This window comes from Spodoptera frugiperda, chromosome 10 (genome assembly GCF_023101765.2).
Source record: "Spodoptera frugiperda isolate SF20-4 chromosome 10, AGI-APGP_CSIRO_Sfru_2.0, whole genome shotgun sequence".
Lineage (NCBI taxonomy): Eukaryota > Metazoa > Arthropoda > Insecta > Lepidoptera > Noctuidae > Spodoptera > Spodoptera frugiperda.
The window spans coordinates 3,551,594-3,574,326 of record NC_064221.1 but is presented as its reverse complement, the minus strand read 5'-3'; the positions used below and the strand labels follow the sequence as shown (position 1 = coordinate 3,574,326).

Genomic DNA, 22,733 nt, shown 5'->3' with positions numbered 1-22,733 from the left:
AAACCTTCTCATTTTCTTATATATTACATGGTTCCCAAGTATTATTCTCTATTAGTGTTTGCATCTCTCTGTCAATTGCTTCCATCCATTTGTTACTATCACTTCTCTTCATAGCTTCTTTGTAAGTGACCGGTTCAGTTTGTTCAGTACTCACATTCTGACAGTGATAATAATCTGGAGCTTTCCTTATACGCTTGGAGGGTTCTTTTTGACGTATCTCAACAGTTGGCTCTATTGAGCTGTTACTTTCTTCATCAATATAATATTCAGATCCATACTCTTCTGATGTAAATGCAGTTAACGTTTTTTCATTGAGATCTGATGATGTAGTTTCTGATTGATTATGCTTTTGATTAGTTTTATCACCATTTTCTTCTATATTCAATTTAATTTCGACTTCATTATTATTTTCCTCCTTTTCTAAGAAAATTACATCTCGCTTCAGTTGTACATCATTCCTGTGTGAAAAGTATATTCTATATCCTTTAACTGTTTCTCCGTATCCAACCATGATGCCCTTTCCTCCTTTGTTATCCCACTTCCTCCTCTTTTCTTTGGGAATATGTGCATACACTGGAGTCCCAAAAGGTTTCAATTTCAAAAAGGTTTCAAAATCTTTTACAGACCACACTTCATATGGTGTTTTTTCACCATCCAGAGTACAAGAACAAGAGTTAGATATAGAGATAGAAGAAAAATTGAGAACAAGCGTTAAATTTGCCGGAGTTTAATGGGTCTACTCCAAATTCGAAATTTATTGCACTTATAAACGACGTATTTGACATATTGGACTCTCGGTCACGTCAGAGTGGTTACAAAAAAGCACTAAACTCTGGAAACTTTGAGAAGGCTTTTAAAATACTAGATGAAGCTAAAACGGTGATAATGAGTTTATCGGCCTTTGCGAAAAACCGCAATGGGGATTCACGTAAAATGCATTTATTAGATTCTCCACGATACACCGGTTATTTGGAAATTTTGATCTGCATTGAGAGTACTAAATTTATCTTTCAAGATTTAATACAAAACCAAGAAAGTTGCCTGAAATATATGCCACTTCACAGGATAAGTCAAGATCACATATAGCTCTTTTTTTCGATTGTCAGAAGTCATGGTAGTTATTGCGATAATTCTTCAAGTTTCCAGTTCGAAGCAATTTATAAAAAAAAAATTTGTTAATGCTGAATTAACGCAAATAAACGAACTAACTGCATTCCATTGGAAAAAATAACAATACTGAACTATACATCTACATTAGAAAGAATCAATTATTCAACTGTGCGTTAATACAATGCCGGTGACACCAACGATGAAGTAAATTTTAATAATTTTACTGACGATTTGATCGATGAGATTGAAACTCTTCTATCACCTTTTGCTGAGAAAGTTGTAGACGGCTGAATTTGATGTCTACTCGACTCCAAAAATAAAAATTATGTGCAAAACATCTATAATAGGTTTGCTCGGATCGATTAATGAAAAAACTTTAATTCATAAAAAAACAGAGTAAAGTTAGTATATGCTTCGGAAAAGGTTATACAGATGTGTCGAATCTGTGTAAAGGAAGTAAAACAGTGTTTAAATGACGACAATAAACCTAACAAGATCCGGTACCACACAGCAAATCGTACCAAAAGCTTTAAAAACGTTTATAGTTGAAGACTTATTTCCTTCCATCAATGACCACTAACATGATCATGATTTCACAAATCAAAATTGGGACTAGAGATGGGTTTTGACCCGGGTTATAACCCACAAGTAGGTTAAAACCCAATAATAACCCATTTCAATCCACACATGGGTTGTTATAGTGGGTGATAACAAATGATTTCAAAATTTAATCAATTTGTTTAAGTTTTTTACCTAATTTAAATTTAACGTAAGGTAAAACATAATACTAAATAAAAAAACTCAATTAAGAAATATAAACATTAAATATTTTCTTAACCCATATATGCTCAGAACTTTTTTTAACACCGATTTTTATAATATTTATGTATGTTATGTATGAATGATCACATATAAGGCTAGTACTAGTAGATTTTCGTTTTCAGTTCGAGAAGTTAATTTTTTTCAGCGGGTCATAAACGACCCTATGGGCACATATACTCGTTCAATAGTATGAAATCAGTACCAACCAAATAAAAATGCGTTATAATAATGTTAATCAGTCTTTATTAGGAACAAATAAAAAAACACACAGTTATAAAAACACATGACTAACTAATAAAAAGAAATGGTGGGGACATAAGGAATGAAATTCTGCAAAACACTTATCATGCAAATTGACGTAACATTTGCGACACATTTTGATTGTTTTATTTTATCATAACGCACATCGTTTTTTGACCTGGCCAGTCAGAATAATATGATCAGCTGAATGTTTTCTAACAGAAACCGGTACATTTGTTCTCACTTGCGGACGTGGCCCAGGTTGAGATCTTATATTCCCATATTTCAGGAGTAATGTTCTTGCAATAGACCGACGAAATTCTAAAGTATCTACGTTTGCCCCGTATGATCTAGCGAGTAAAGCAGCATTATTGACAGCGACGTCTATCAACCACATCAAAATGGGCATATACCATTTTTTTCCTCTGATGGCAATCCGGTAAACGCCCACATTAGCATCAAGTCTGTCTACTCCACCCATAAATCAGTTGTATTGCTGAACAACATTTGGCTGATCAATATCAATTTTCTGTTTAGCAGCAACTGAATATCGACGTGCTTTTTGAACAGGGTGCACTCCAAATTCATTAGACAACAATGTCACCACGCTGTTGTCATTCCATCGTACAGCACAGATGTTGTCATTTGTGTCCAACCTATAATCATAAAATCCTCTAGGCTGCTTTTTGCAAGACTTAGCATCTATCAGTGGACACTTGTCTATCCTATTTTGGCGAGCAGTTCCAGTTATTTTCACATTGTTTTCTTGCAAAGAGCTAAGTAAACTAGGAGCGGTAAAAAAGTTGTCACAATACACAGAAAATAGTGTTTCAGGGTATTCGGTCTTCACCGTATTCATCAATTTGGTAACAACATGTTCGCCTAGGCCTGTTTCTCGCGCTTCAGATCTTCCTTCGTATAAATCAGCTTGTAAGCAGTATCCTAAGCGAGTCGCAGCTACCCATGCTTTGAAGCCGAAACGGATTGGTTTGCCGTGAATGTGCTGCTTACAGCCATGACGCCCGTAGTATGGTATCATTGATTCATCGATACTCAAGTTTTTTTCGATGGGAGCATACATTAGAAACTTTTTGTTCATGATGTTGAACAATGGCCGAATTTTGGCCATTTTATCACCTGCACGTAGGTTACCATTGTCTGCAACGTGAAAATACCTAAATATTTCTTCAAATCGATTTCGCCGCATCGATTTCACAACTAAAACATTGTGGGTATCCTCGTTGGTTTCCCAATACATACGTCGTCTCGGTAAAGGCGCGTAACCGCTAAGGAGCAATATACCTATGAAACAGCTCAACTCATCCCCTGATAAACAAAAATTATAATTGTGCTTTTCAACAGCGTACATTACGGTGTGTCTGACTATATACCTTATAACATCTTCACTAAAAAATAATTCAAAGAATTCTATTGGTTCACTTTCTTTGGTAAGTGTGAGAACAGCTCGTGGCAGTGGAGGTGACCACTCACATTGTTGATAACGAAGGTCTCGCTTTACCCATTTGCGGGGCCTGACGATGCGCTGCCGTTGCTGACTACGTTCTGAAGAAGTTCCATCAGCCCGGGTTTCAACATGACGAGAACGTCGTGACCTGTTTGAGCTGGGTCCTGCTGCCGGTGTAAGGGTTTCTAGGTATTGAGAACTAGTACTAGGACTGACTAATACCTCATCGATAGTTCTGTTTTCTTCATCATGTTCTTCACGTTGTCGTAACACCATCTCCGCCGGAGCAAGTAATTGATGACGGTTCAATCGATTTATGCTATCACAATCTTCTTCACCTGAATCGCCATCCGACATGGTACCATCACAAGGCGGATCGATATAAATATCAAGGCCCTGAAGATCTTCATCGTCATCGAAATCCTCCAGGGCATCGGCTATTTCATGTGTCGAGAGTACGTGACGAGACCTGAAATCAAAACAATACAATATAAAACACGATATGTGCCCACGGGGTCGTTACCGACCCAAGAAAAAATATCAACTGATTGTAGATAGTCAAATAAATTGTTTACGTAAAAACAATAACTATATCTATAAAATACTCATTAGATTTCCAATAAAAACAATTATTATGGTAAAACAATATAAATTACACAAAATACTTACATTTTCATCCGATCAGTCGCGAAATTTTTCCAGAAATGAACATGTATAAACTTGCACGCCTAATTGTCATTAGAAAAAGTTGTCAACTTTCAATAAAACTGTACCATGCATCATAATTGTACGTTAAAGAATTCATAGATGGCGTTATAATTAAAATTCAATGAACAGTTCGCGGTTACTATGCATTTTAAAGTTGCGTCATAATTTTGGTCGTTATCGACCCTATATGGGTTAAACAAAAATAAGTTATATTTTTCATTATATTATTCATATTTTTCAATTGTTGAACACCCGCTATGGATAAGTTTTTTCAATGCTCTTCAGCCGCTATATAAGTTGCCTACTAGAAAAGCTATTTCTACCTCAATTTTGGGCAAAACTTATAAGGAAATGCATCGAAAATATTAAATTGCAACCATGTCTACACTTAATTTTCGATGGTTGGTCAAATTGCAGAAACGAAGGTACAATACATTTGTTAATTGAAAATCCAGAACCAGTTTTTGTGAAAAGCATTGCAACGGCTGAAAATCGCCACACCAGTAATTACATATGTGAAATAATTTTAAAAGTGATATCAGAATATGGAGAAAACAAATTTCTCACAATAATCTGAGACAACGCAAGTAACACGCAGAAAGCGTTTCGACTAGTCGTGTGATTACATTTAAAACACTTCAATCCTTTGCTTTTATGCGGGCAATCGGCTGATGCATGTCCAACTTCACCACATCCATAACACCGAATCCATGTTTTGCCACTTGAACGATGTTTACTGCTACTACTCACTGCTGAACGCCTTTGCACCTGCACCACACTTTGCATTTTTTTTGTTATGGTTTCATAAATCTTGAGCTTCTCTTTAAGGTCATTGTAGGATGTTATACCATATAGCATGATTTTATTTGTTTCTATATCCACTATTCCATCTACTATGTATTTAATTGCGACATAGTCGGGCATCTTTCCGCGTTTTCCGAGTTCTTTCATAATGAGCATGTAGTCTAAGCAAGTCTCATTAGGCCGTTTCTTCCTGCTGCTCATTAATTCATGAATAGATTTGATATCGACATGGTCTGGGAATTATTTTACAAGTGCCGCTTTGAGCTCTTCTCATGTCTTGTGTGGTCGCTCCGCCCGCAACCATAGCAGTGCCGTGCCCGTGAGCGCTCTTCTTGCTATCAGTAGCTACTGAAATGGTGTCCATTCGAAGATTTCGGCGGTGGATTCTACGTCGTCTATCCACCGCGTCACCGAATAAGTGGTGTCGCGACCGCTGAAGGTAGAAATCAGCTCGGCCGTCATCTGAAACATGTTGTCGCCACGTTTGCTCACCTCGTTTCCATCAGAGCAGTCGGCATAGTCGTGCTGCCTGCGTTCTTTTGCGTCTTTAAGCATTCCGTCTTATCGTCTTTCCCGTTTTCGTAACCGTAGCAAACCGCCGTCGTTAGCGTGCACGTGGTCGCAAACTGCACACGTCGTATTTCTCCCGCCGGGCAGATGTTGTCGTACTTTTCGTAGATATCCCGGAGGGGCCCCCAATTTTGTAGGATCGGGCGGCGAAGAAAATGCAGTTTTAGCTTTTAGTCTTTATTTTCTTGAATAAGATTACACAGATCACACGCACTCGGTTGCAACGTTACGCCATCTCCTTTTTTTTCAAAATCCCCTCCATCCTTCCTCTCTTTCACACTCATGTCCTCTCACTCACACTCATTCATGCTTAACATTCTACCTGTTCTACAATCCTACATACATACTAAAATAGCTATGGCCATATTTGGAACATCATGCATTAAGTAACTTGTTTGTTATTTTATTACAGACAAAATGTCTACTCGACCACGTGTTGTTACTTTTGTCCCAGACACTAGTGACGATGAAAATATTTCAGATGATGATGAACGCGGAATTGACAACATTTCATATTTTTAACATGCATGTATTATTATGTTATATAAAAGTAAATCGAAAACAAGGGTACCCATATTTTTTCATTTTTCGAAATTATGTACTTTTCATTCATAATTTCGAGTTTGAAATTCAGTGTATTCTAAAAAGACGTAAGCGCCAAATTACGGTTGAATGGCGATAATACCTTTGCCTCACTGAGATGCGTAAAAAAACCTAAACATAGACGTCTAACGTCTAATGTATCTATTGTCATTGAGAACTTGTCAAACTCGTTGGCGAGCTTGTGATTGTGTGATTACAAATTTTGTTATTTTTGTGTTGTTATCCTCATTACTAACTCATCATGAAAGTTTCGGAAGGATTCCTAGTTGCCGATAGCAGAAACTTGCCGAAAGTTGACTATATAATGCTATTGCAATATATGCACGAAAATGATTGCTATAATATTGCAGAAACACGTAGTGCCAAAGCATTACTAGCGTCACGTGAAGCATATGTAGACACAGCTGTAGGATACGTAGAAGTCAAGCGAGACGGAAACTTATGCACTGTTAAATGCAGGGTAACACCGGAACATAAGGTAAAAGCTAGGCTTTATCAGGTTACAGCTGTAATCGATGAATCTCTTGAGAAGATTATCACAGTAGAATGCAATGACTGTGTAGCTTCTGCAGGAGGCTGCAAGCACGCCATATGCTTTACCATGTGGCTGATAAAACGGTCAGATGAACCATCGACTACATCTACTCACTGTTATTGGACTAAACCAAAACTAGCTGGAGCTGTAAGTCACCAGAACTTCATCTTGGCAAAAAACATTGGCAAAAAGAAGAGAACTCCAGATAATGTGGACATGACTGTTAGTATTGGCATGTTTTCGGAAGAATGTAAGAAACGTAAAGTTGTAACAGGAATGATTTTAAATTACTGTGGAAATCAACAGCCCCAGTTAAATGACTGTAGTGTGTTCAATTTAGTGCTGCAGTTTATACACCAAGTAGATGATCACTGTTACAACAATTTTAAATCTTTTTCTGCAAGTAAACTTACTGTAGATGTACTTGAATCGATTGCTGAAGCTACAAAATCTCAAGCTGACTCTAAATTGTGGCATTCTATGCGTCAAGGGAGAGTCACAGGGTCCAAGATCTATGAAGCTATTCACTGTAAAACAGAGAATGGTGCCTTAGTACAAAGCATTCTCGGAGGTTACAAGGTGCCAGAAACCAAAGCCATCAGAAGGGGCAAAGTGTTAGAAAAAGAAGTAGTCAAGGAGTTAGAAAAAGAATTCGGAGCAATTCAACACACAGGGTTGATTTTAATATCCCCTATCATTGGAGTATCACCTGATGGGATTTGTAGCGACTTTGTGATCGAAATAAAATGCCCTATAAGTGAGAATACAATAAAAAATTATGTGAGAGATGGTATACTATGTGAAAAATATAAAGCGCAGATTATGGTTCAAATGCATGCTGCAAAAAAATTAAAAGGACTGTTTTGTATTGCTGATCCTACTTTTGAACAAACTAAACTCCTACATAAGTACTGGGTAGATTATGATAAAAAGTATGTGACAGGTTTATTAGATGGAGCTGAAGAATTTTGGAAACAATTTATTTTTAAAACAGTTTTACAAAGTGCTAAATAAAAATCAGTATAAATCGTATTTGCATCTTTTATTTTTTTGGGTAGTCTACAATGATTTAATCAATCAAAATACAATTTACAGACAATAATAGATATTAAGACTATGCTATATAGATATACACTTAGGTCAAAGTCAAAATTATTTATTTCAAATAAATCAGGAAGGCACTTTTGAACGTCAAAGCAAATATAAGAATATTAATAACGTCTGTCTGTCGGTCAGTCCTCTAGTGAAGCTATTTGCTCGTTCCAAAGTGTAGATTCCTATGGAGAAGAACGAGCAAGAAACTCCATTATTGGAATTACTTTATTTTTTCGTAACCCTGTGGAGCTGGACCAGCCTGCTTCCAAGCATTTTTATCCTCTATATAATCATTCAATTTGTAGTATGCTAATCTACACATCGTTTTTTTAATACATAATTTAAATTGTCTTTCATTTAGGTGTTTTATTTCCTCTGGAATTTTGTTATAACACTTAACACAGGATCCCATGAACGAACATAATATTTTTATAGATAAATTGACATGAAACTTCTATTGAAATGTCAGAAATCTTATCAGAAATCTACACTAAAACTAATTCAGACCCAGGATTGTGAAATACCTACTCTCACGATACGAGATAAGGAGTGAGGCACGAGTAAGGCATTATATAAACATTATTTTATTGATTTTTAATAATAGGACTATGTAGATTTATCAACCCGCATGCCACAATGACTGCATCGTCACAATGTTGAATTAATTTATTATTTAGTACAGAGTGTGGTTTTAACAATTTGAATAGCCTTACTCTCCTTATCACCCTCTCAACATGAATACGCAGACTGGCAATGACCTTACTTTTGATAGCATCCTGTTTTGTCAATTTTTGATCTTTTGCAACACTGGGTGGCCGAAGTAGATTATTTTGATTTCTACTTAGCAATGCGTCCACGTGCTTAAATCCTCTGTCTGCCAATACAGTACATTTTGGTGGCAGCACATCCAGAAAACCGCTGTTTTCTACAATATTGGCATCAGATACACGACCCCCAAAACCAACAGACACAAAGTTGATAAAACCTTCAGGTGTTGTAGATATTAAATATTTTAACGTATTAGCGTTTTTATACTGTGACCAAGTTAGAGACTGGGTAATAGGATTTGAAGGTTTTTCGATTTCTATTTCAAAACAGTCAATAATGCAATATACATTTGAGTAGTCTTTGTTGGTCCTGAAGGAGATTGGTAAGTTTCTTTTGACATCATACACTTTAGGAGAAAATATAAATTGTGAGAAGAATTTGGATAGAACACTCAAAGTTCTGAAAAATATTCTCCATAATGTGGTTAATGATATCTCAAAAAAATCCGAGATTTGGTAGAAAGGGGTATTATTCTTAATCTTATACAAAGTTACTATTATATCTATAGATTTTACATTGAGATTACTTTCTAAATAACTAATTAACCAATAATAATTCTTTGGTAAGCCTATATAATTTTGTGGTTTTTTTTAATAAGGTCAAGCATAAAGGTTCTCCGGGTCTGAATTACAGTTTTAGTGTAGATTTCTGATGAGATTTCTGACATTTCAATAGAAGTAGAACTTCCTTGTGTTGAAGGCAACACCATTTCTTCCATCTCATCAACTTCAGATAAAGGTTTCTTTATCTTCTTTTTGGAAATGGTGCAATAAGTAATTCTATCTGATGTTTTTGGCTTCACTTGTACTCCTTTGCTGGCTTTTGTAGTGAATGGATTTTTACAAACTGAATGAAGTGATGAGGAAGCTGTTGAAGATGTGCTGGGTTGAGGTTCAATAATTTCTTGAAGAACAGTTGAAATTGGTATCTTCACAAGAGATTGTGGTAGCCGAGTCTTCAACTTCGGTCGCATTTTCATTGTTGTCCAATACCAATAGTTCTCCAAATCTTCCTCCAACTAAAAATAAATAAATTTTATATTTTAAATGAATAACAACAACCTACTTACATTGTAAGTTATTATGTTATATATTTTAAGTTAATTGAAAGATGTGGTAACAGTTATTACAATATTACTCTATAGGTAACAGGATATAAAAATCAGTGTTTAGTTACTTACATTGAGATGATCTTCGCATATATATATAACACGTTTAGGACATGATCTACCCACAGCATTGCACCACTCTTGTTTTGTTGAGTTCCGCAAAAAAAGTTTTTTGGGTATCTCTAGAATTGTTTTTGCAGGCTGGTACAAAACAATATTTTGGATCCTTCATTGGCGTATATGTTTCATTGAAATCCATTGTTTTGAACAGTTGTTAATAATAAAAATAAGCAGTGTGTCGATTCGATAGAAAAATATTGTGTAAAATCAATTTCGATTTCGAATGTAAATATTTTCAAGTTACAACTTCAAGTGACATTAACATTGACATTTGACACTTGATGTTTTCATCTGAAACCATAAATGCTAAGGCAAAGGTAACGACTGCATTCTGCCGTATGTATGACGTCATCACACGTTTTGTGATTTTAATTATTTTTCTCAGAAATGACAAATAAAAAAAATATGAAATAAATATATTTGAACTCAGGATACGAAAATAAAGAAATGGTATTTTTGTTTCCATGTCGTATCAGTTTTGAAATGTTGTCAATTCCTAAGCCTTTAGAAAGTGTTTATTTACCAGAAAGTGAAGTAAGCAGTAGCGATTCTGATTCTGGTGATGAGGAACAAGTTATGATAAATCAGCCTTCTTCATCTTCGACGGTGAAAAAAACTAAGAAGGTTAAGGCAGTGTGGACAGATGAAGGCATTGAGTATAATGAATCAAGTAACGTTTTTCTTGTATAAATCCCTTCCCGACGAAATTAAGCGGCTAGAAACACCCATGGAATTTTTCAAGTTTCTGTTTCCATCATCAGTGATTGACTTAATAGAAACTCAGAGTAATATTATATGCAACTCAAATTGCACCAGAAAATTCGACTGAAGTGACCCATGAAGACATCCGGAAATTTATTGGAATTTTAATTTATATGTCAGTACTACATATTCCTACCACGCGTCATTATTGAAAAGATGGGACATTTATTGAAAAGGTGGCATCCGTAATGACATGCAATAAATTCGAACAGGTAAAAAGAGTTTTACATATTTTTGACAAAAATAAAGAGCGAAAGCCTAAAACGATCCCAATTATGACAAACTTCAGAAAATACGCCCATTATTAAATATATTACGCGATAGGCTTTTAAAAGTTCCAAAGGAAGAATATTTAGCAATCGATGAGCAAATGATCCCTACCAAAGCTCGTACATCAAAAATAAGACAGTACAATGCCAAAAAACCACATAAGTGGGGTTATTTGAACTACGTGTTGAGTGGATCTACTGGATTCAGTTATGACTTTGGAAAGCATTGTGGGCCACCAGAAAATTGTTCAGATCTAGGAGTCCCGGGAAATATTGTTCAAAGGTTGTTGCAGACCGTTCCAAATAATTTGAATTACAAAATATTTGTGGATAACTGGTACACAAGTTTGCCACTAATGGCTACTTTACATCAAAAGGTTTCCTTCCGTTAGGGACTATACAGCTGAACAGAGTACCAGGTTTTGATTTGCAGAAAAAAGCCTTGATGAAACGTGAATGTGGCTATTGTGTGGAGAATCTTCAGTCGTAGATGACGTTCAATTATCGGTTATTACTTGGATCGACAACAAGGTAGTTAGTTTATGTTCATCTTATGTCGGTAAAGAACCAATGGCGACAGTCAATAGATTCGTAAGGAAAGATAAGACTAGAATTGATATTCCTTGCCCAAAGTCTATATCAATCTATAATAAATACATGGGTGGCGTGGATTTGCTTGATTCAATGTTAGGCTTTTATAGAATAAAAATTAGGAGCAAGAAATGAACCACCGACTATTTTTCTATTTTGTTGACCTCGTCTGTGTTAACAGTTGGTTATTATGGAGACGACATATAAAACAGAAAGATGTTGATAAATAAATGATAAATGATATTTATTTCTGTAAATAGATTATAAAATAACACTTTTACACGTCAATATTTCAAATAGCTAGATGAGGCCGGCATTTCCTATCTGACTACTCTGAGAAGAAATGCCGAAACAAACTCAGAGGTCATAGTCTCTTTTAAAGTCCAGACAAAATCAATTAGAGATGTCGGAGAACCGTGCAAGTTTATTCTGTAGTGGTCTTTTGAGGAAAGAACCACAGCAGTTTGAGCGGACCTGTTCAGATGGCAGCACGCATGTGTCAGTTTACAATTAGCTCAGCTGACGGCTGTTGCTGAATGATCCGACGAACAATACTAACCAAAAGAACATTTGGGTAGGCCACACAAATGCTCACACTGTCAGAATATAATTAACTAAAAGTGAAATGACTAGGCAAACTCTCGCACGGTCCTCAAACTAACAATTTTAAAAACAATATGAAAAAAAAAAAAAATATCGAATGATATTAATGTATATCATGTCAAATTGTATAAAAATGTAATTTGTGTTACAAACATGTCAACATGACCTGTGTGGACATTATAGCGGCTCACTCCCAAGCCTGACTATCATCTAAGTAGTCTTTAATTTTATAAAAAGCTTTACTATACAGTTTTTCTTTAATAACATTTTTAAATTTATTCAGGCTCAAACTTTGAATATCGCTGGGAATTTTATTGTAAAAGCGTATGCATTGACATCTGAACGAACCACTTATTTTCTTAAGTCTAGTAGTGGGAACAATATATTTGTTTTTACTTCTAGTGTTTATATTATGTATATCACAATACTTTTTGAATAAATTAATGTTTTTGTGAGCATACACTACATTTTCATAAATGTATTGAGAAGCAACAGTCAATATATTAATTTCTTTAAATAGTTCCCTAAGAGAGTGCCTCGGACTAAGATTATAAATTGATCGAATGGCTCTTTTCTGCAGCACAAAGACAGACTGAATGTCAGCAGCATTTCCCCACAGGAGGATACCATATGACATGATACTATGAAAATAACTAAAGTATACTAATCGCGCTGTATTTACATCGGTTAAATTTCTAATTTTTTTAACGGCATATGCTGCAGAGCTGAGCCTTTTCGACAACTTATCTACGTGTGGAGCCCACTGTAGCTTAGCGTCCAGAGTTATACCTAAAAAGACAGTTGAATCTACAGGGTCCAACTCCTCGCCCTTGATTAGCACGCTGGTTTTCACATGTCTAACATTTGGTGTTGTGAATTTAATGCATTTAGTTTTTGATTCATTAAGTAATAAATTATTGGCACTAAACCAGCGTACTATTTTTGAGAGAGCACTATTTACATGATCACTGACTAATTGTCCACGTTTGAGTTTAAACAATAAAGATGTATCATCAGCAAACAGTACTATCCCATGGTTATCCTTCACAAGGTAAGGTAAATCATTAATATAAATAAGAAAAAGAAACGGGCCGAGAATTGACCCCTGCGGAACACCCATCCTAACAATAGACCCGGAGGAAACTTTTCCGTTAATGTCGACTCTCTGAATCCTATCACTCAAGTATGAAATAAGAAGATCCAGAGAGCTGTCCCGTATTCCATAATGGGATAGCTTCCTGATCAGTGTTTCATGAGAGACACAATCGAACGCCTTGGATAAGTCACAAAAAATACCCAATGCGTCGGCCGAGTCCTCCCAAGCATCATAAATGTTATTAAGAAGTTCAACACCGGCATCAGTTGTTGAACGACCCCTTGTGAAACCAAACTGGTTTCCATGTAATAATTTATTTCTATTAAAGAATCTTTGCAACTGATGTAGAATAATTTTTTCAAAAATTTTACTGAATGTAGGTAGTACTGAAATAGGTCTAAAGTTAGTGGGGTCAGAAGTACTACCCGATTTAAATAACGGAGTTATTTTACTATTCTTCATGAGATCAGGAAACACACCACGATCGACACAGTTATTAAAGATTAGAGCTAATACGGGTGCTACAATATCTATTACAGAGCCGGTAATGTACACTGAATTACCCCACAGATCTGCAGTCTTTTTCTTGTTCAAGGTATGGAACGTTTTGACAATATCTGTATAATCTATGTGTTCGAAAGAGAAGCCTAAATTGCAAGCTGCAACATTTTCTTTTAGTAAAGATTCTGCAACTGTGGGAGATGAGTTCAAAGACTTAGTAGTGGACACAGGAACGTCCGAAAAGAAGTTTTCAAATGCAGCTGCGACTTCTGCATCCGATTTAATTACATTATTATCAATTTTAAGACTAAATTCACTACTCTTCTCTTTAGACCTCCCTGTTTCACTGTTAATAATACTCCAGGTCGCTTTAATTACATTGTTACTGTTTTTTATTTTAGAGCTCAAGTATAACGATTTTGCAATTGAGCAAACTTTTTTAAATAATTTAGAATATTTCTTTACATATTCACTAAATTCAGTTGTATTAATATATGTCCTCTCGTTATAAAGTTCATATAAGCGTTTCCTACTCTTATAGATGCCAGTAGTTGCCCATTGATTGAAAGACGCATTGCCATGAGCTGGTATGGTTTTAGGTGTGAAGGTGGACTTAAACTCGGTATGGTAAATGTTAAAAAATTCATCACACAAGTTATTAGAATTTTTATTCCTTAATAATAAAGGTATTTTATCAGTGAGTTTAGATTTGAAAGTTTCAATGCGTCTTTCAGTCTTTGGGTTAACAATAATATGTGGTTTCGACACTTTATTTACTTTATTTGTTATTGAAATTAATTGTCCACAATGATCTGAATCAAGCAATGATATTATTTGTTTATTAGTTGGTACAATGTCAGTATAAATATTATCTAGGCAAGTGGCACTAGTAGGAGTTATCCTAGTGGGCTCCAGAAACAGGTTCGTGAGGTTAAATGAGGCAAATAAACTTACAATTTTTGTACTTAAACTAGAATTTTCTAACAAATTTACATTAAAATCGCCACAAGTAATGATGAATTTATTTGAACTACTGAGTTTATTTAGTACTTCATCTAATACTGTTTCAAAACAGTCATACAAACCAGTAGGTGGTCTATACACACTTAAAACAATAAACCGCTCTAATTCCACACAGGCTATTTCAACAGTACGTTCAACAGAGTAACTAACTATATCCTTGCGTTCTTTAAATTTAAGTTTGTTGTTTAGTAAAATTAGTGAACCACCATGTATAGCGTTCTCCCTGCTGAACGAGCTACCAATCTGATGATTACCAAAGTTGAACATTAGTTGATGAGATTTCAACCAATGCTCAGTAATGCACAGAATATCAATACTATTACAATTTAAAAATAGTTCTATTTCTAATTCCTTACTCAAGAAACCTTGAATATTTTGGTGAACCAGATTGATAACATTACTGTTATATTTGCAAGAGGTGGACTCTCTTGTCTTATTTTTTAATTTAAATTATGGGGAATGTCAACACTAATAGAATTATTTTGAGCTATGTCAATATTTGAATGTTGCTCAATAGGAGCAACCTGTTTAGCCAAGTTTTTGGCTGTTATATTAATAAAATATGATAGCGACACAGCTATCTGTCTTAAATAATACCTGGAAAGATAGTACCTATCTTTCGTCAAATATACATGTTTACCAACATAATTGTTGGTGTCAATAATATGTACATTTGTGTAATTGCATAAATTATAATTTATGCAATTACACATTGCAACATTTAATTTATATCTATGGTTATTTTCTTCCTGTGGCAAGCTATTGCTGTAAGGTAATGTAAACAAAATTATTTGCTTTAGTTTAAGTGCTACAAGTGAACTATGATATTTAAGAAAATTATTTTTATTCAAACTACCTCTATTTGCACAAATAATTATGAGGGTAGCATCATGACTAAAATTACAATTAATAATTCTCTCCAAAATATTACCAAAAGTACAGCCGGGCATACAGTGATTTATTATTGATTGTCCAGGGTATTTCCTGTTCCAGTTTATTTGCCATTACTAGACTTTAAATTAATGTTGGCGGAAATTTTAATGTAAGAATATGTAAGAATTTTTTCACCTACGACACGTAAAATAGGACGCCCTTTAAACGAAGATATTGAAAATATCAATAAAATAAAAAGACGTCGACGTCTAGATATGCCTCCAGTCGAAGTCGCAGTGGATGGATTTAACCACTGGCCCGAGTGGAAGTCCGATCGTCAAAGGTGTAAGATGGTGGGATGTAAGCAAAAATCCCAAATATTTTGCCAAAAGTGCAAATGTTATTTGTGTCTGTACAAAGATCGTAATTGTTTTACTCAATTTCATACTGTCTAAAATATTTATTACATTCTTTAAAAATAATGTTTTTTTTTTAATCGTAAGTACCCCCACCAATTCCAAATTACCTAAACTGCATGATGTTCCGATTCTGGAACCAATTTTACGTATGCTGTATTGCATGTTGTTCCAGATTTGGAACTAACAGTTTTTTGTCTGTAACTTTCCTAAAAGTACGTATTTTTTTTTTTTTTCTTTAGTCATACTAAGCCTATAAAGTAACATTAACCCCAAAAATAATACGGAAGCAAGCATATTTGTTTTGCGAAAGGAATGATATAAAAAATCCATTTAGTGATAAAACCTCGACTGCGGGCAAGAAATGGCTTAACCCTCTATGCCATAGAGTTTATGGCATACTGTAGGTAGACTATAAGCAACATACCGTTTGAAGTTCTACTAAACGCATATTAATTATTTTTTAAGCAATTCACTCACTGTAGCCATTAGTCTACAATCCTAGTTGCCCGTCAAGTTCAAAAGAATATGACTAGATGGCGGTACGTGTCGTAAAATTTAGTTAGTCGTTCAACCGACGCCATTTTTGAAAAGTGCTCTGCGTGTGTGATTTCAATAAATAATAATAAATTGTTTTACGGGGGTTTTTGTTTACTTTCGTGCACGATTGAAGAGGTAAGTGTTTGAAATTTATCGTATATAGATATTTTTGACAATAGTTTATGTTTTGCTTGTTTTTTTTTACGATAACCGTTTGTTGCCCGTAGGCTACATCAGACAAATAGGTTTGTTTATTTGTAAGATTACCTACAATACCCACAGTGTATTTTATTAATTTCAGGATGTCTTCTAAGCGTTGTCTTCGTGACGAAGACATAGCTGCTACTCTTTTGATGACGCAGATAGTGAGGATGGCTTGGATTTCGATAACGACAGCCTCGCAGACCCTGACTTTGTCCCAGAGTTGAATAATTTTGAAGATGACGTGCCAGAGGTGGATATTGATGTTGATTCCATAATACAAACCCTCGAAGACGATCATGAAAGCCCAGGCTGTAGCACAGAATATGCTCCATCACGAGAAATGAGTGATCAAGCTCCTCCCGCCAAGAAACCTGCTAAGGAGAAGATACCTAAACTGAATTTGAGATGGAAAAAAAAGAATCTTGAATTGAGTGAATTGCAGCTTATGTCCACAGGAAACAAGACCCTAGGTTCTGATCTGCTTGAGTTGGACACTCCTATACAATACTTTTTCCACTTATTTTCACCGGAACTTATCAAGATGATTTCTGAAGAAACTAATTTGTAAGTCCAGAAAGATCCCAATAGCACTTTTCGGGTGTCAGAGGCGGATGTCAGGCAATTCATTGGTGTGGTATAAATAATGTCACTTGTACAATTACCTAGAGTTACGAACCACTGGAGCCCTATACTCGGAACACCTCTAATACAAGAGACCATTAGCTTGAACAAATTTGAAAAAATTCGTCAGTCGCTGCATTTCAATGACAACAGTAAGAACCTCCCTAGGGAACATCCTGATCATGACCGCATATACAAAATACGTCCATTAGTTGATTCTTTGAATGAGGCTTACAGTAACATCCCAATTGAAGAACACCTCTGTGTGGACGAGCAAATGTGCTCAACTAAATCACGGAACACATTGAAGAGATACAACCCCAACAAACCCCACAAATGGGGCTATAAAGTCTATGTTTTGAGTGGTGTTACAGGTTTTGCCTATAAGACTGAAATTGAAACTGGCAAAGAAAATGTCGTCTTGGATGGAGAGCCAGATTTAGGTGCCTCATCTAACGTAGTCATGCGATTAGCTCGTATGATTCCAAGACACCAGAACTTTAGACTTTATTTTGATAATTATTTTACATCACTCCGTTTGTTGGAATACCTGGCCAAAGAAGGCATTCTCAGTTTGGGTACTATCAGAAGAAATCGGATCCCGGATTGTAAGCTGTCAACTGAAAAGTTGATGATGAAAAAAGAACGAGGCTATTCGGAAGAATATGTGGCCGATGTCAACGGGATCGACGTCTCAACTGTTGCATGGAAGGACAATAAAATTGTCAGCCTGGCGTCCACCTTTGCAGGACAGAAGCCCGAAAGTGATGTTCGTAGATGGGACAAACAAAAATTTAAGTATGTAAATATAAAGCGACCCAATGTTATAGGAGAATACAATCGGCATATGGGTGGTGTTGACCTCCTTGACAGTATCATGGGGATTTACAAGATACGTTTGAGAAGTAAACGATGGCCCATGCGTCTGTTTTACCATTATTTGGATTTGACTATGGCCAATGCTTGGCTTTTGTACAAAAGGGTAAATAAGTATAAAGGCCTCCAATCAGGTTGTTTATCATCTGCAGATTTTCGTTTGGAAGTTGCTGTGACCCTTTGCAAATTAGGTACAAAACCTAGTATATCTAGTCGGCGTTCACTAGAAAGCGAGATCCAAGAAAAAAGCACAAAGGACCTGCTCAACATGTGCCTCCAAAAGCGGTACGTCAAGACCAAATCGGACATTGGCCACAATGGTCTGATAAAAAAATCAGATGCAAATTTCCAAAGTGCGTAGGATTTACCCATAATGTCTGTGAAAAGTGCGGAGTAGCATTATGCTATACGAAAACCAAGAATTGTTTCAAAAACTTTCATCTATCCTAACCTACCAACCTATCTTATTATTACAGTAAATTTTTACCACTTACCTCAATGTTGCTTGTAGGCAACACTCCCTATTTTTGTGATTTTCTTCATAAATATTAAAAATATAGAAAAATAAAAAAATACGTGTCTTTTATTTTTATGCTATTGAATCGAATTGAAAGAAATAAATAAAAACAGATTTCATGAGTGATAGAGGGTTAATAATTTCCTCGCACGTAATAAAGATATTTCTCTAAGAAAAGCACAATTTATGAACCCTGCGAGGGCTCAAAAACTAAATAAGCAGATAGTTGACAAACATTTCAAAGCCATTCGCGAAATATGAGCTAAATATTGATCAACACCCAGAACGATTGTATAATGTCGACGAAAAGGGATGCCGATTAACGATAATAGGCAACAAAGAGTCTTGGCTGGAAAAGGTTCTCGCAGGGTTCACCTTATAGCACAAGGACATGCAGAAAATGTCACTATAGCACCTTGCGTGAATGCTACTGGAAACTTCATTCCACCAATGATTATTTTGAAGGGAAAAAGATTAACGGGAAGAATTTTTGGAAAATTTACCAGCAGGTTCTTTGGTGAAAATGGCACCTAAAGGTTCCATGACAGAACTTTTCGTTAATTTTATTGAGCATAAAACTGTTGATACCCCAATAGAGTGTAAATTGGATATAAAACAATCTGAAAAATGTGTAAAGGATATTCCTTATCAAAAACTAATAGGCAATCTTATGTATTTGGCTGTGTTAACAAGACCCGACATTGCATACTCTACAAGTTATCTTAGTCAGTTTAATAATTGCTATAATGAAAACCATTACCATTATGCCAAGAGAGTTTTATAATATTTACAAAAGACTAAAGATTATTGTTTAATTTATAGGAAAGAATATACTGAACTGAAGGGTTTTGTTGATGCAGATTGGGCCAGTGACAGTCTGGACCGGAAGTCTTATACTGGTTACTGTTTTACCATGTGTGGGTCTGTGATCTCATGGCAAAGCAGGAAACAGAAGACAGTCTCCCTCTCTAGTACAGAGGCTGAATACGTGGCACTGTCTGAAGCTGCAAGAGAGGCAGTATACTTGAGTAATTTATTAAGTGAACTTACAGGAAATGTAAATGTAATAACATTGTTTTGTGACAATCAAAGTGCCCTAAAGCTTGCAACTAGTCAGCAGTCACATAATAGAACAAAACATATTGATGTTCGTCATCGTACGTTACTATTAAAAATAAGTTAATTAGAATTCAGTATGTTTCTACTCAGGATATGCCAGCAGACTTGCTAACCAAAGGTTTATCATCATGTAAACATTATAAATTTGTAAAAATGTTGGGCATTATGTCAAACTGATGTTTCTGGGATTCTTTGTATATTTTGTTAAGTGGGGATGTTGTAATAATTTACAGATAACAAAATATATTATGTATAACTAGTAACGCCATCTATCTGAAGTAATGAGTAACAACCAGCGGTCAGCTGTCATTGTATTTTTTAAAATAAAAGCCAGTCGTTAACCGAAAGTGTCTGCGTCATTATTAATATGAACGAACAATTCTTGTAAGCAGTAACAAAAAGCATAAAAATGGTAATTTTTGTGGACATCGACAAAATTTTAACAAAGGAGGACCTACTGCAATTTTATTATTATGGGTTAAAGTGGCCATGGGACGAAACACATTTTATAATTACCAATGAGTGTCGCAACTGTGATGAATATGTTATACAAGCGTGTAGACCATACCATTTTTGCTTACCAATGACCAAGAAAGACATTAAGGGACTGCTAGAAGATGTAAATTTTTGGTTTTATAATTGTGATTCTACTGTATACGATAACTATGTACGTGATGAATGTGAAGAGAAACTAAACACAACCTATCAGTAAAATTAATAAACATATGACCTATTCAAACTACTATCTATTTCGTTAATTTAATTAGCTGCTTAGTTGCTGTGGTACTCCACTAAGCAGATAATTTTTTTATTGTATTTAATTTTTTAACTAATATATATTTAATATATATATATATACAACGTGTAACAAAAAGGGGGTATACACATCAAGTGCACGGTTTCTAGATAACATAACAAACTATACGGGAAGGGTTTTTTAAACTCATGTTTGCATGGAACGAAGTTATGAATTTTTCCAATACATAAGATACATGAAATCCTACATTTGGAAATGAAATCATTACATCACTTGCAAGAAATCAGCTGATCGGTGTCAGTGCAAGTGCACTCAATGTACTTAAATAAAATCAAAACCCTTACTCCTGGTATTTCTTCGAATAAATGAAAAAAGGGTTCCGGATATTTATTTTTCGTAACATTTTTTTTTCTTCGTAAAAATTGTTTTAAGAAGAAAGGTTTTCATAAAAAACAAAGAATATCTGGTCTTTACGTGATACAAAGAGATACCGTTTTTTTTTGTTTTACTTGGATAAGATGGTCTCAAACAAATGAGTGAACTAATCTACCTTTGCATGTTTTTCTCATTAAGACTAAACTAACTTGCTGAGCTTTTCGTGAACTTCTGTCAATCTCTGTCTCCTATCTCTCTGTTGTGGGTACCTCCTACTCTTACCTACCTTACCTAGTCTTAATGAGAAAAACATGCAAAAGTACCAGGAACCCATAAGAAACGAGAATTGTTATTACATACATTGAAGACGTTACGAAAAAGGGTTTCATATCATAATATTGTGTTCAACTGAACCCTAAATATCAATTCTATGCAAGTTATGTGTGTCCTAGTACAAAAAACTCCCAGTGGGTTCCGTTCTTGAATAATTTTTTAATAAACGTTTTTACTTGGAGGCGTTTAGAGAGATTGACAGAATTTAAAAAAAAAACTCAGCAAATTAGCTTAGTCTTAATGAGAAAAACATGTAAAAATACTAGGAACCCATAAGAAACGAGAATTGTTATTATAATAATTGAAGACGCTACGAAAAAGGATTTCATATCGTAATATTTGAACCCTAAACATCAATTCTAAGCAAATTATGTGTCTCCTAGTACAAATAAGCTCACAGGGGTTCCGTTCTTCATTTTAATTAAATTATCGACAGAATTTACAGATAGATAGACAAAATTTCACGAAAAACTCAGCAGCTTAGTTTAGTTAACATGCAAAAGTACTAGGAATCCATAAGAAACGAGAATTGTCATTACATAAATTGGAAAACGGTTGCGCACTCACAGATCCCTAATTTCATATTAAATACGATAAAATCTTGTTTCCCAGTCGCACGCATTGCTTGAGTGCATTATGTGAGAGAGATGGAAATGTTGTCATCGTCTGTTGACTACTCTCTTTGGATGTCTCCCTCTCTCTCTGTACATAGGAATATTGTCATTGATGATGGGGGACTCGCTCCGAAAGAAACCGATTTAAAGAAAATACGATTTATCGTTCTTGGTTCGATGTATTTCATAATAGTTAAAAGGACACTGTAAAAATCAAATATTATTTGTAACTACATTAGTTACTTGTAAACTAAGGCTAAGTTGTTAACTTTTTCAGGGCTAATAAGAGCCTGTAGTCAAATTCGACGTTTATTTCTAAAATACGTATTTGATTAAATTAATAGATAAAACACACATGTTGTATTTTAATTGGCTACTATTCAATGCATTTCTTTACAGTGGAATACATAGAAATATCATTCCTAATCTAATTTACATTACCGATTCAATAATAATGTGAACCGATTTTAAATAGGTATCAACCTTTTTGGTTCGCGGGAAGAAGATCTCAGATCGCCAGGCCTAGTTGTCAGGGTTGACATAATATTGTCATCATGAACGTTTCAGTCATCTCAGTATTTCGGAAAAATATTATAATTTTAGTTTTACGAAAAAATATTATCAATTTCTTTAAT

General features: G+C 35.1%; 3 protein-coding genes and 1 non-coding gene across 4 annotated transcripts; 2 read left to right on the top strand and 2 right to left on the bottom strand.

The window, feature by feature from the left end:
- Window positions 1-1,428: 1,428 nt before the first annotated feature.
- LOC118281443 (piggyBac transposable element-derived protein 3-like) lies at window positions 1,429-4,530 on the bottom strand. The gene is made up of 2 exons (XM_050696308.1): window positions 4,307-4,530; window positions 1,429-4,106 (listed from the first exon to the last, which is right to left on the bottom strand). Exons 1-2 carry the CDS (start codon window positions 4,312-4,314, stop codon window positions 2,657-2,659), a joined length of 1,458 nt encoding a protein of 485 aa, XP_050552265.1. The 5' UTR covers window positions 4,315-4,530; the 3' UTR covers window positions 1,429-2,656.
- A 1,730-nt stretch (window positions 4,531-6,260) lies between these two features.
- On the top strand, window positions 6,261-7,889 carry LOC118261857 (uncharacterized). The gene has a single exon (XM_035572857.2). The coding sequence runs from the start codon at window positions 6,564-6,566 to the stop codon at window positions 7,869-7,871; it is 1,308 nt and encodes a 435-aa protein (XP_035428750.1). The 5' UTR covers window positions 6,261-6,563; the 3' UTR covers window positions 7,872-7,889.
- A 1,298-nt stretch (window positions 7,890-9,187) lies between these two features.
- On the bottom strand, window positions 9,188-11,699 carry LOC118261856 (uncharacterized). Its single transcript, XR_007705674.1, has 2 exons — window positions 9,961-11,699; window positions 9,188-9,798 (listed from the first exon to the last, which is right to left on the bottom strand). It is a non-coding gene; the product is annotated as an uncharacterized LOC118261856 (transcript).
- Window positions 11,700-16,001: 4,302 nt separating this feature from the next.
- On the top strand, window positions 16,002-18,744 carry LOC126911144 (piggyBac transposable element-derived protein 4-like). Its single transcript, XM_050696434.1, has 4 exons — window positions 16,002-16,086; window positions 17,045-17,450; window positions 17,553-18,280; window positions 18,611-18,744. Exons 1-4 carry the CDS (start codon window positions 16,002-16,004, stop codon window positions 18,742-18,744), a joined length of 1,353 nt encoding a protein of 450 aa, XP_050552391.1.
- Window positions 18,745-22,733: the final 3,989 nt, after the last annotated feature.